This window comes from Artemia franciscana, chromosome 21, assembly GCF_032884065.1.
Source record: "Artemia franciscana chromosome 21, ASM3288406v1, whole genome shotgun sequence".
Classification (NCBI taxonomy): Eukaryota; Metazoa; Arthropoda; class Branchiopoda; order Anostraca; family Artemiidae; genus Artemia; species Artemia franciscana.
In genome coordinates this window covers 32,590,567-32,604,850 of record NC_088883.1, presented here as the reverse complement: position 1 = coordinate 32,604,850, position 14,284 = coordinate 32,590,567, and the positions used below count along the sequence as shown (strand labels likewise).

Sequence of the window (14,284 nt, the reverse complement as noted above, 5' to 3'; positions counted from 1 at the left end):
CTGATCAAAATTCGTTTTCTAGATTCACACTGGTGAAATATTTTCAACACACATGTTTATTACTTAACGTCCTGAAAGGTCTGATTCATCTGAAAAAAGAGAGAAATAAATCAGCTTTAATGGTTTATTACATCAGATCTTCTTTTCTTGTAAAAATAAAACAAAGCTTTTTTATGAATGATTTTGACAGGCGTTTACATTATGAATTTAAGAAACAAACAATTCCAACAAGGTTGAACATTTAAAAATTTTAACTTGTGCTTTACCCGATGATATTGCCTCATATTTGTAGAATACTGAAAAACTGAGTTCAGTGGTTCAGTTGCACGATGGTTAAGTTGCACGGTGGCTCAGTTGTGAGGTGGTTCAGTTCCAAAGTGGTTCAGTTACAAAGAGATTCAGTTAAATACAGTTGAGTTGCAAAGGGGTTTAGTTGCACCAGGGTTTAGTTAAATTGGGTTCAGTTCCCCAGGGGCTCAGTTACACGAGGGTTCAGTTGCAAGGTGGTTTGGTTGGGCGGTGGTTCAGTTACAGGGGTTCAGTTGCTTGTGGTACAGTTACACGGTGGTTCAGTTACATGCAGACCACAAAATCGGGCTAAGCTCTGAGTCAGGGCAAAAACTAATTTTAGTGGAAGATATGTAATTTTGCTGACACGATCCATAAATGCTTCAAGTCCCAAGTTGGCACAATAGCGAATTTATTCCATGGTATGGACTACCTCGGTGGGTATCAGAAAGTTGGCGATTGTGTACATTACTTGAACAACGATCACTCAAGAATTAGCAATCTGTGTGATTTGAGAGCCAACTTGGGCCTATGAATCCTGGAGCCATAGGCCCAAGTTGTGACCTCTCACGTGACCGCAATTGTTAAGAGGAAAGATAGGCTTTTCCGTTCCTTGTTTGAACAGGATTAATGCAATAGTTTCCAATCTGTGTGATTGGAGGACCAAAGCTATTGGACTCTCAAACACCTCTCCCCCCTCATTTCACCTTCAATGGCTTAGAAGGAAACCAGGGAGGGGGGTGTTTTTTGAGCAGGCATCACGCAAGAATTTTTATTCCGTTATATTGGAAGTATCAGCGTACTCGTAGTCCCTCTGTCGCTAACCCCCTCATTCAACCTTTCAGCAGAAAATGGGCATGTTTTTTTCTTCGAGCATGAAATTTTGGAGCAAATATTTTCGGTGAATGGCATAAGAAAATGATGATTTGCATCAGCGTACGCTAATTCTCCTACCTTTGCATGAAAGTACACGTATTTGCTTGCCACTTATTGGGCAAGAGCTTTGAGGCTATGGACATATGGGACGGATTTTTATGAACGTAATTTTTTTTGCCCCGCCTGTTTTCCGTACAGAATTCCACGCAAGCGTTTGAATTAAGGCACACAACTACAGTTCATAAGACTTCCCTTCATAAATATTTAACTGCTTCTTTTTCTTCATCCAGGACGTTTGCAGGCCTTAAGGTTTCAAAAGTAAGAGATTCCCCGATCTATAGAACATCTAAGCCAGCTAGCGCCTGGACTGTAGGATTCTAAAGCTAAGTAAGGGTTCTAAAAGCTGGGTAATTATTCCATCAAAAGATGTAAATATCGGGCAAGATTTCTTTTTTAGTTTATTTTTATAACGAAGATACAAAGAAGCTATATTTCAGAATCTGGTGGGGATTTTTTTTAAATGAAAATACCCAAAAAGGTATTTTTATCTTCTAAGGGGTGGGGTAATAAAACCTTATAGCGAAATGATGGAATACAATACCTTTACATTTAAGGGTGTCAACAGGGTGGAATCAGGATGACTTCAAGTCTTCTAAGATTTCTGCATAAAACTACGGTCTGTCGAAGACCCAAAGATTAGCTGAAATTTCAATTTTTCTCCAACGTTTTAGTTCTTTAGACGAGAACTTAACTACAAATATTGCTGCAACAAACGTGTAATTGAATTTATTAATTAGATTAGCTGTTCTGGGATTGGCATGTGAATTCTGGACTCTTTGATTTTCCCTTAGACTTCAGAAAAGGAGTCGTGTTTGGAATTTTTGACAGGTTGTTATTGATGCTCTGGAATCATTAAGTATGACATGATTATGTCACTGATGATTCAACTCGTGTATTATTTTAGAGACATTGCCTGAAGTAATAGCAAAGCATGATTAATTCTTTGTGCTTCAACTTATGTTTTACAGGTGATATTTCTTTAGGGTTTTCTTATTGCGGTTATTAATTCTAAAGCGGGACCTGACAAAGAGGTGAAAAAAGCTTCTAGGTGGCTTGGAAAACCGCGAATTCTGGGGCCAATGGGACCCTACAATTAAAAAATAAGTAGTTTAGTTTATGGATATCTACTTTTCAAAATGCGATGCCAAAATACTCAAATTTTTTTAGATTGATTTGAAACTTATATCCTGAGATCCTTTGGCCAAGGGGATACCTAAACATAACTACTACTGCTAATAACAACTCACCGCAGCACCAAGCCGCCTAAGGCCAACACAGCTACGCACGCTCCTCCCCAATCCTAATCTATTCAAAGCTTCCCTCTTTACACCTTCCCAGGAAGTTCCTATTTCCCTTAAGTTTTTCTTTACGACATATTCCCACCCTAACCACTGTTTAGCCCTAGACAGTTGGCCGTAATAGACAATCTTTAACGATCTGTTATTCTTCATCCGAAAAATGTGACCTAGCCATCTCAACCTTTCTCTCATCATAGCCCTAGAAAGGGCGATAGAACCACACTTTTTACAGCGTACTTTACGAAATGCGGCAATCTTAACCATGACCTCCACTCCCCCCTCCTTAGTTCACATTTTAATGCTTTCTCCACTTTCTTTACGTTCCTCTTATTTTCATGTGATCTATCACTCAGATAATTCTTGTACAGGCCCCTTCTCCTCTCTATTAATTATAAAGTCTTTTGACTGATATTCCTAGCTGTATTCCTAATTTTCTTCCCTAAGACACAATCAGCAACTTCACAAATTATTCTCCTAAAATTATTACATCCTATACACAAGAAGAACAGAAAAAAAGTTGCTTCCGCAAAAAAGGTTCTATAAAAGGACAATAACTTTTTTTCTTCTGAATGGCTTAGAACTTGCAAGTTTAAGATATTGGGCCGAGAAAATCCTCATGGACACAAAGAAGTGGGGATATGAACTCGCTAAACTGGTCAAAACCTCTTTCGATTGACTTGAAACTTAAGTCCTAATACAAGGGGACCCCAATTTCCAACAAAAAGGAACCTTGGTTTGCCTGAAAACAGGGACTGAAAAAGAAATAGTAAGCTTTTTTCTTAGTGGTTGAAATTTAAAACCGGAAGTCTGTTGGCCAAAGGGAGAAAGTAGATTCAGTTTGGGGCATGGTCTCTCCAAAACTGGGGACTCAGAAATTGTTACATGTTTTTCTGCTCGACTAGAAACTTATATCCTTAAGACCTTAAGCCATGGACACCCCAATGAACAGAAATTACTCGATCGTTTTCAGAAGTAAAATCAACTGCCATCCTTATCAAGCTGTTTGTTGTATAATACGTTCATCAAAATGATAGTCTGTTAAGTGATTGACCGCTGTAGTAGTATTTTCCTATAAAATATGGGATGGATGATTGTGGTGATCTTTAATCTTACGAACGCACAGTGTATTTTATTTAGTCTTCTATGGTTTTGGTCATCTTTACCCCATGGGAACCCGTTTTCAAGTTCGTGCTGTGCTGAAGCTGTTGTGTGTCTAAGCAAAAAGTGATGTCTATTTTTAGAGCCCATTGTTGAGGCTCTTACTGGCTGTCGTTTTTGTTATTTTAGGCTCTTTTTAGCCGATATACCATGAGTGTCAGGGAAGCTGATAAAAATAAAGCTTTTGGTACATTTCAGACCCCCTACCACCGCTTCCAAACACAAGTATTTGATCTTTGTTAGCACTGTCAACAATCCTTGGAATTTTCAGGCTAGTCGGTACAAAGCTTGTCCAGAAAATTGTTTTTGGTCCTTTTTAACCTTTTTTTTTATCCCAATAACTTGATTTATTCTTCTTTTGTTAACTGGGATCCCTTTGACCCAAGGAGTTTCAGGTGTAAATTTCAAGCCAATCCAAATTTTGTTTTCTGACACGAGTTTTTGGGGTCCAAACAAAATCATTTTTTGCTGATGAGGACTTCCTTGATCCAAGAAATTACGTATTTAAGTTTCAAAGCATTCAGAGAAGAGTTCTTTGGCCCAGCAAAAGAGGGTATCAGAAGGGACTGGTTGCTCTTTAATCACTTCCAATTTTTCAGAAGACCACTAGATTTCGAGTTGAATAAGCCGTTCTGTAATTTTTTTTTTTTATGGCCACCTATTAAAATCCTCGAGAAAAAGAAAAATAATCCATTGAATGCACATGACTCTTTACTAAGCCAACAATGGTGCGTTGCCTCTGACTGATGTTAGGTCGCCAACAGCTATTATGACAAACGAAAATATAATAAATCTGCTCATTTCTATAACAATAATAATAATACTTGTCGCAATAACTGTGCAGTAAGCACGTATAATTTGCTATGATAGTTAACTGCACCTTTTCTTCGCACCACACTTGGATGTTTCCACCACGTCGCTTTTTTTCTGACATATAAACACACCCACTAGCTCACTCCTCTTTGCATCGTATCTAGCTCACTTATACCACACTTGACACGTTATTCTTGAAGGGTGGTAATTTGAAGGACTGGTGAACTTCCAGGCACCCCATATGACGCTTTCAATTTTTCTGAGGTGTTTTATCTGGATGGCATTTACCTTCATCACCTTATTCTGGTTTGTGGGTCACGTATCTGACTAGTATAGCATAAAGTTAGCTTCTGAAGCAGAGTAGGTTCGCGCTTTAGTGAGGTGGCTGATGTGGGGCTTATGAAATATTGCTTTTAGGTAACAGCCAACCGCGTGTATCTTCAGGAACGAACGTGCCACTGAATGGCAATACTGTCTCTGAAACTGGGAAGCTCAGTATGCAGTTTTTCTACAGTTTTGAATTTATTGATATTGTCAGAATATTCACTTGATAGCTTTCTGGATCTCTTTGGGTCAAAATTGACGTTTATGTGACAAAATAGCTAAAAATGCAACATTGTTGTTACTCAATCTCCTTTACTACTTAAAAAGACCACTAGAATTTTCAATTTGCATTCGAATTAGCACTTTACCAATATTGTAGAACCATTGGCCCTATGTGAAAAAAATTAACAATAATCAAACAAATAAACACGTATCCGTGATTATTCTTCTCGAAAAAAAAAATCTCACATATTTGCAGATTGGAGTATGAAACCTTGAAAAGGTATTCTGTAATATTCTGAATTTGATGTTGTTATTTTTATTAAGATGACTTTCATTTTCAGGGTTATTTGCCCCCTGTTCCAAGAATTGGGCAAATTTTTCAGGCTCTTTTCTTTGGTGTGTAACTTTAAACTGAGTAAAATTAACAGATTTAGAATCTCTTTAAAAAGTCAAATATTTTGGATGCATCTATTGTTATTAAAAATATTTTTATAACTACTTAGTCATCAAAAGTCTATTTCAGAGCTCGTTGCACTATTTACAGCGGTTATAAAAAAGGCATAATTTATCGAATTAACACGAAAAGCAAAAAAACTCATCACCAAAATTTGAAATAAGCTAAGTATTGATTTCTTTCTCATAAAATTTTGGTTTGGCTATCTTAAAGTTGGATATCTTAAGCAGTTACAATAGATTGAGGCAAACCATTTCAAGGGCTGCAAACCCTATATCATCAAAAATTGAAGCTAGCGAAAATTAGCGATTTGTATTTCGTGCTTTTACGGACGAGGGGTTAGAAATCCCAATTTTCTCTTAGGGAAGTTCAGGGAGACCTGAAAAATCTGGAGATGGTGAAATTTCCGATACCGTAATTTCATGCAGATTGGCCGCGTATTTAAAAAAAATTATAATTATAGAAAATTATAATTTCTTGTATTATTAAAAAAAATAAAATTAAAATTATAAAACAGCGAATGTCGTTGAACCCGTGCATTTCAAACCATTCTAGAAATATGTCTTTTGATTTTGTCTTCGACAAAAGTTAATATTGGGTCAAGTCCAAAATTATATTGTTTTGTCTATTTTCCATCTTCAAATTTTATTAATATGTAAGTTTTAGCTCCTAACTAATTTTACGGACCTGCAACTTAAAAAAAGAAAAAAGAGGGAATATATTTAACCGGTCCTCTGAAACTGCTGTTGGCTTTTGAAGCCATTTGTGCCACTTAGATTAACTCCGGTTTTAAATCTCAAGAGATTTTATCAGTGAAACAGTTGACTCTTAACTCTATTAAAATTTCATAAGAATAAACATAAATCCCCAAATGTGAAAGGATCTTTTTTTTTTTAACTTCATCATTAAGTGTGAACATTTTCCGTGTTCTATCGTGAAAAAAAGAAGAAACACTTGAAAATGTGTACTTTTTCAATGCAATAGTACTAATAGCGTCAAATAGTACCAACTATTTGAAAACAGTCAAAAATAATAGCACATTTAGTAAATAGTCAAATAAATAGCACTAATAGTAGGCTACTAATTTTGTCAAAGTTCTATTTCTTCGATAGAAAATAGTTTTAACAGAAACATTACATCTGTATCTTGCTTGGAGACTCATCCTACGCAAGTTATTTTTAGCTGTTTTCTATCAAATTGGTCTCGAAGTAGGTGAAACTTACTCCAAAAACGCAGAGTATAAAACAGTAAATCTATTTCTGGAGGATAAATTCCGTGTTTGTTTTTACTGTGATGACCTCTACGATGCTCATCAACGAACCGGCGAGCCGAGAACAGGGATTAAGCTATAGAAGTCGAATTCAAAAACTTTTAGACAACTCTGCCAGTTTCACAGCAAGAACGATTCTAAAAGATCGCTTGAATAGTGTTTCACAGCAAGTTTTTCCTGGTGAACAAACTGTCTATAGATCTTATGTGAAGTGTTCAATTCGAGTAAATAATCCAAGTCATAGGAATATATTATCTGAATTTCATAGAGTGCCAAGACCTATGTCTTTTGAGACAATTAGGATGACTGAATCGTATTTGAGTCAGAGAATGAGTGATAGAAGATTGAGTATTACAGATACAGACACTCTTAACGTAAAAATAGCTCAAAACAGTGATACAACTAAAAAGATCAAGATTATTTCTGTTGCAAGTGGGTCGTGCTCACCTCCTGCAGCACCAGAGTCGCCCAATGTATCATTTACTTTACGCTTACCTAAAAAATCAAAAACCGAAGACGCTGTTAGTGCCACTATTCTTGTTCCTGGTTCTCCAAATGCCTGTCCGAAAAGTCAAATAGGTACGACTTCAACATCATACAAAAATAATCCGCAATATTCTAGGCAGTCTTCAGGCTCGGCAGCGTTAAAGCAGGATTTATCCGAGCCGGATAGCAACTCAATGAATACTAATGGTTTTAACTCATCTCTGTTTGAGCGCCAGTCAAATAACAGGGGTAGTTTTGGGCGTGCCGAAATAGGCAGCAAAGTTCTTCATAGAGATCGCAGTGCAGCTCGACCACATTCCATGGTTGGTGAACCTCTTTTAGAACGGAAAAACACATCGTTTCGTGATGATATTTCTGCAAATTCTCCTAGTTTCTCTGTTAATATAAGTTCTAAACCCACTGAATCAAAGTTGAGCCGTGATAGACCTAGTGATAGACCGAATTCCATGTATGCAAGTCCTAGTGTATTTACTAAAACTTCTCAAGATTCAAAACATAGAAAAGACTCATCTACTGCCACAAATATGAGTAAACCCTCTTTTAAAACCGAAAGTAAATTTATTTTCTCAAGACAGAAAAATTTACAAGAAGAAAAAAGTGAAAAAAAGTGCCCAACTAATCATGGCTTGTTTCTTAAAGGACCTGAAAACTTAAATTTGAACAGACCAAAATCTAGTCAAGTTTTTCATACCCAAGGCAGACAAAAGACGCGATTAAAAACACCTCCAAGAGAAGGAGAAAGTTCGCAGGAAGGCATTAAGGAATTCCATAGTAAGGAAAAGGTTGACTGCCCTCCTGTGCCACCCCGAATGAGCAAAAACAGCCCCCCTGTACCACCTCGTCTTTCAAAAAATTCTGCTTCCAAAGTTGAAGAAGAGATAAAAAACGACACTGTAAAAAGTCCAAATGTGTCACGAGTGCGTGTGATTCCTATTGAAATTATTGACACTCCTCATGTTCGAGTCATCCCGATTCATGTTGAATCTGAAAATATAGGGAATAGAAACGGGGGGTCTTCCTTCTCCTCAGCCTCTTCCCGGCGTGCTTCGTCCGTAGCTCCAACTACTGCAACTGGAGTTACACCAGAGTCTATGCAACGTTCAAAGTCATATGCTATGCCCAGTCGTTCCGCTTTTCGAAAGAGTCAGTCGTCTAGTCGTGAAACAACACCGACATTTACTGATTCCTGCCACACGAGTAAAAGGGTTTTGGATTTGTTGAATGATCTTTCTGAGGAAATGGATCCAGCTTCTTCTCCAAGAAAATGCTCAAAATCTGAAGCGTGGAATTTAAGGTAACTTTACTATGTCCAAAAATAACCCACAGAGTTTGTTAAAACTAACTTGTAGTCAAGTTCACATGCCATATTTTTTCTCAAGCGGAAAGGGGTAAATTTGTCAAATTGACGAAAACCGGCAAATTATAAGGAAATTGTGGGAAAGTATGGGCGGAGGGGGTAAGGTGAAAGCGTGACATTCCGGAGAGGGAGAACAAGAGTTCCTCGTTACGTACACTTCGGCCCCGAGAAGCAAGTATACTCATCTCTGTCAATAGCAAACCTTTGCTACTTTCTTTTAATGAATTAAATCAAACTTTCCGAAAAAGGTTTTTCAAAGAAAACGAAAGCCTAGAATATCATTTGTGCTTCACAAAAAAAAGTTTATATTCCAAACAGTGTTTTATTATTATTACTATTATTTCTTGTAATATTAACAACAATCAAGTAAAATTTCAAGTTATTAAAGATTCATATGTAAGAGTTACCACAAATAAGAGTCAAGTTATAGCCCCCCCCCCCAAATAATAAGGTCAAAGATATTTACATTTCACTAAAGACAATATGCATTTCTAACACTACGGTTTATGTTTGTCAAAACATCAATGGACAAAGAAGAAAATCACAATTCTAATGAAAAAAAAAAATTTAAGCAATAATATTCTTAAATTCAATCTATTTCACTATATTAAAATTTTCTTTTTGTTTTATTTAATGCAAAAGGAAAGAATTATGCCTAAATAAATTTTTGGAAATAAAATTGGTAATTTTAAAGGAATCTGTTTAGTTCGTTGATACAGTTATCGATCAATTATTCATGATTGTTTTCTATTTATTCGAAAGGAATGTGTTTACAAGGAAGAACGCACTGATGAAAATTTACTGCATATCATACTAATGAAACTAGATTTATCATTGAATAGCAGAGTTGCCAGTCTTAGGGATTTATCACTATTTCTAGTGTTTTTTTTTATATTACCTTAAAAAAATCATTACATCAGCTCATAAATCACTAAATTATTGAGGAAAATAACTAAATCAACTAAAAAAACGACACTAAAATCTAGTGTTTTCTTCTCCAGGTTGCAATCCTGTTTGATAGATAATGGGATATAAAAGAAAAAAATTCCTGGAGGTTGAGCCATGTTTCGCTTTTAAATCCTGTAATGATGTATGAAAAAGTGTTTAAATTATATTGTTTTTTCGGTAAGTCCTAAATGACACTCTAGACCTTAGAGGGTTTAAAGGGATGGTTGCCCCACTTTTGTTTGTGGTAATTTCTTTTCGTTTTCAGCCTGACTTGCTAATTGATTTGATTAGTTCATTTTAGGTTATATTTATGCATTCGTAGTAATTTCTGTTTGTTTAAGTCTGAACTACCATATACTTTATTCAACTCGTTCTAGGTTCTAATATCGCTATTTACTTTTTGTCTGAATTTTTTTTGGGGAAACTTTTTAATTAATTTGTGCTTCATTTCGATTGACATAGTTTATTATGCCTTAATTTTTGAATTTTTGGGAAGTTTTTTTGCCCATCTGTTTAAGAACTGCATTTTAGGAAACATTTAAATATTCAGTCAAAGTGTTTGTGATTAGTTATGGATTTGCAGTCATAAGGATTTAAATATACATGAATTTTGGTCTTCTATGAGGCTGCAGCCATCTTGAATCCCATCCTACAGACAACTTTGAATATGTATATATCTTCATCCACTATTTTATTAAGTGGATATCTATTTTATTATAATCGTTTTGTTGTCATAAAAAAGTATAACCTTTTGAAATAAATGCCTATCTAGGTTACATAAAAAATGATTCTGTTTTATTGTTTAAAAAAATAATCGCATGTCACGAGTCAATACAACCAAATTTGTTTCCAAAATTTATTTCTTCATTGAGGTTCCATTGGGCTTGTCTGCATTCCTATAAATTTCAAGCTTAAATAAAAACTGAACTTTTTTAGTCACTTTTTATGCCGTAAAACCAATTTTTTTTTCATTGAGATCCCATCGTCCAGTCTACATACCCTGCAAGTTGTAAGCCGATCGGGAAAAATTATTTTAAACTCGTATTGGAGTGAAAAGATCCGTTGCAACTCGTTTTTTTTATATTTTTTTTTGTCTTTTTAGGTCCGTTTTGTTCGGTTTAAATGATCAGTAAGTTGCTACCCGCTCGAAGAAAAATACAATACTATTTCAAGTATCGTGAATCGATACAACAGTTTCTTTTATATTTTTTGTCTTGATTATGGTTTCCTTGTCCTTGTTTACATGCATTGCAACTTTCAAGCCAATCGGAGAAAAAACAATTTCTTTTTCAGATATTGTGGCGCCATATATTGATTTTTTTTTGTATTATGTAGTTATTCACTAGACCAAGGGAACCTCCCTTGGTCTTCTCTTCCTGTCTCACAAGTTTAATCCAATTAGAGCAAACGAAGAATAAGAAGTTAATGAGGAATTTTCCAAAGACACTGATTAAAATAAAACGTGGATATTTCAGCTGTATGACTAATAGCCGTCTTCTGCGACTTATGAGGCAAATAATAAAAAAGATATTTAACTCAATCACTCAAGTTACATTCTAGCTCATTCAAAACTCTTCTATGCAATACCGATGAACCAAAAAAAATGCTTGCTTTATTTGGCAGCTTGCCTTGTATTTTTTTGGGGATATTTGTTCATTTTCTCTGACTTGTAATTTAGTTATATTGTATTAAATCCATTTTCATTATAGAGTTAGGTGTATACTCGTCCAGATTTCTATTTAGGAATGTATTATTATTTAAGTTTCATTTCATTTCAAATGCTTCACGGACTAATTGTTTAGTTTCCAGGTTGTATTTAGTCAGAACTATTTGCTCAAAAAGCATAGAGTGGTTAGGATTGCCAAAAACGCAGCTGCTCAAGTTTGAGTCTAAAGATATCGACCTATATTCAGAATTTTGGGTTTTATTATGCCTTCCTTGTACAGTTTTACACGTTTTTCTAAGTTTTTGTGTGTTCAATCGATGCAGTAGTTTCTGGAACCGTACCGTGTTTGATATTTCCCTCTTTGACAAATAGTCAGACCAGGACCTTATCATGGTTACGCCGTCTGCTGGAACATAGTAGAGAAAAAATCACGGCCCATAGCCAAAAATTAAAAAACGCATAAAAAAAAAAAAAAACTGGCTAATAGAAAAAAATAATATTTTTTTCAGGAATGGTAACTATTATCTCGATTAGTTTTAATAGTAAAATGTTATTCCAAAACAAATTTGTGGAATTCTAGACAAATAATCTTAAATCCCCTGAAAATGGTGTCGAATCGAAATAAGAAGTACGTTAGAATTGCCATGGCCGAAAACTTTATGCAGAAAACTTACAGTAGACTGGCTTGAACAATAAGGGAAATCAGATTTTGCATGGGTAGCACTGATGCTTCCTCTTTTTTCCACTGCTAGAGAGGCACTGGAATATCATAGAGAACTGTTAAAGGCCTCCTGAAAGGAAATAACTATATCTAGTGCATTTTAAATTTTTACCAGAGTTAAAGGAGATTCCGAACTCTTGAGTTACTTTTTAAATGACGGGTAAGTTAAAATAATTTTTATGATGGGTAAATTATAATAACAAATATTTTTAGTTTTCTAGCAATTTTTGAAATGTAAGGGAAGATGACCATGTTTGAGGGTTTCTTTAGAAACTTCTGAGACTCTTCAGTCCAGAAGGATGTCTGTCTAACCTATGAGCAATTACATTATTAACGAAAGAGACAGGGTAACACATTCCCGGAAAGTATGTATGTAATTAATAAATCTAATTGCATTTGAATTTATAGCTTTGACCGATTATTAAGGATCCTATCCACAAGAGGATATCACGACTCCTCTTTTTTAATCTTTGTAAAAGTGTTAGGCTTAAAACGATGATATTTATTGTTCTCTGTTGGTTTTCTCTTAAGTGTGAAATCATGCTATGTGATACAAGCTGTGATACAACGCATAATCAACACATTTAGGAACTTAGTTTTCTTTTCTGTTCACACACTGAATTACAGGTATCTATTGTGAGTATTAAGATGGTCTCGAAATCCCTTTCATTTTCATCTTAATTCCAAACTGATATGATATCATCAACGAAACTTCCCCGAGCAAAGCATTAAGAAAATACGAACTCACTTCCCACTTCTCAAGACGTTCAACATAGATATTTACCTGGCAGACCTGATAGACAGGCTGACGTAAGAAAACCCTTAATATGTTAAGGGTTAAGGGTCTCAAGATGTTCAACATAGATATTTGCTTGGCAGACATGATAGACGGGCTGACTTGAGAAAATCCTTTATTTCTTAAGGTTTAAGGGTCTCAAGATGTTGAACATGGATATTTACTTGGTAGACCTGATAGACGGGCTGACGTAAAAAACCCTTGATTTGTTAAGAGTCAGGGTTCTCAAGATGTTCAACATGGATTTTTACTTGGTAGACCTGATAGACGGGCAAACGTAAGAAAACCCTTAATTTGTTAAGGGTTAAGGGTCTTAAGATGTTCAAGATAGATATTTACTTTGCAAATATGATAGACTGGCTGACGTAAGAAACCCTTTAATTTGTTAAAAGTCAAGGTCCTCAAGATGTTCAACATATATATTTACTTGGCAGACTTGATAGACTGGCAAACGTAAGAAAATCTTTAATTTGTTAAGGCTAAAGGATCTCAATTAGGATCTCTTAAGGCTAAAAGATGTTCAACATTAATATTTACTTGGCAGACCTGTTAAGACGAGCTGACGTAAAAAACCCTTAATTTGTTAAGAGTCAAGGTTCTCAAGATGTTCAACATGGATTTTTACTTGGTAGACCTGATAGACGGGCAAACGTAAGAAAACCCTTAATTTGTTAAGGGTTAAGGGTCTTAAGATGTTCAACATAGATATTTACTTTGCAGACATGATAGACGGGCTGATGTAAGAAACCCTTTAATTTGTTAAAAGTCAAGGTTCTTAAGATGTTCAACATATATATTTACTTGGCAGACTTGATAGACTGGCAAACGTAAGAAAATCTTTAATTTGTTAAGGGTAAAGGATCTCAAGATGTACAGCATTGATATTTACTTGGCAGACCTGTTAAGACGAGCTGACGTAAGAAAAGCCTTAGTTTGTTAAGAGTTGAGGATCTTAAAAAGTTCAACATAGATATTTACTTGGCAGACCTGATAGACGGGCTGACATAAGAAAACCGTTAATTTGTTAAGTGTTAAGGGCCTAATAGACCGGCTGATGTAAGAAAACCCTTATTTTGTTACGGGTTAAGGGTCCCAAGATGTTTAACATTGATATTTACTTGGCAAACCTGATAGAAGGGCTGACGTAAGAAAACACTTAGTTTGTTACGGGTAAGGTTCTCAAGATGTTCACCATCGACATTTACTTGGTAGACATGAGAGACTGACTGACGTAAGAAAACCCTTAATTTGTTAAGGGTCAAGGGTCTCAAGATGCTCAATGTAGATATTCACCTGACAAACCTGATAGACGGGCTGACGTAAGAAAACCCTTAATTTGTTAAGGGTTAAGGGTCTCAAGATGTTCAACATAGATATTTACCTGGCAGACCTGATAGACGGGTTGACGTAAGAAAGCCCTTAATTTGTTAAGGGTTAATGGTCTCAAGATGTTCAACATAGATATTTACCTGGCAGACCTGATAGACGGGCTGACGTAAGAAAACCCTTAATTTGTTAAGGGTTAA

General features: G+C 35.5%; 1 protein-coding gene across 6 annotated transcripts in view; it reads left to right on the top strand.

Moving 5' to 3' along the window:
* Positions 1–14,284, top strand: part of LOC136040925 (dnaJ homolog subfamily C member 7-like) — a 102,178-nt gene that overhangs the window by 37,768 nt on the left and 50,126 nt on the right. The window contains exon 2 of one of the 6 annotated variants that reach the window (XM_065725346.1): positions 6,759–8,564. The exons of 2 other annotated variants lie outside the window; for them this stretch is intronic. In XM_065725346.1, coding sequence (XP_065581418.1) covers positions 6,787–8,564 — 1,778 coding nt within the window. In that variant the 5' untranslated portion in view covers positions 6,759–6,786. Of the gene's footprint in view, positions 1–6,605; positions 8,565–14,284 lie in introns of all 6 variants that reach the window. 3 more of the 6 variants (XM_065725347.1, XM_065725345.1, XM_065725348.1) reach the window with 3 other exon arrangements.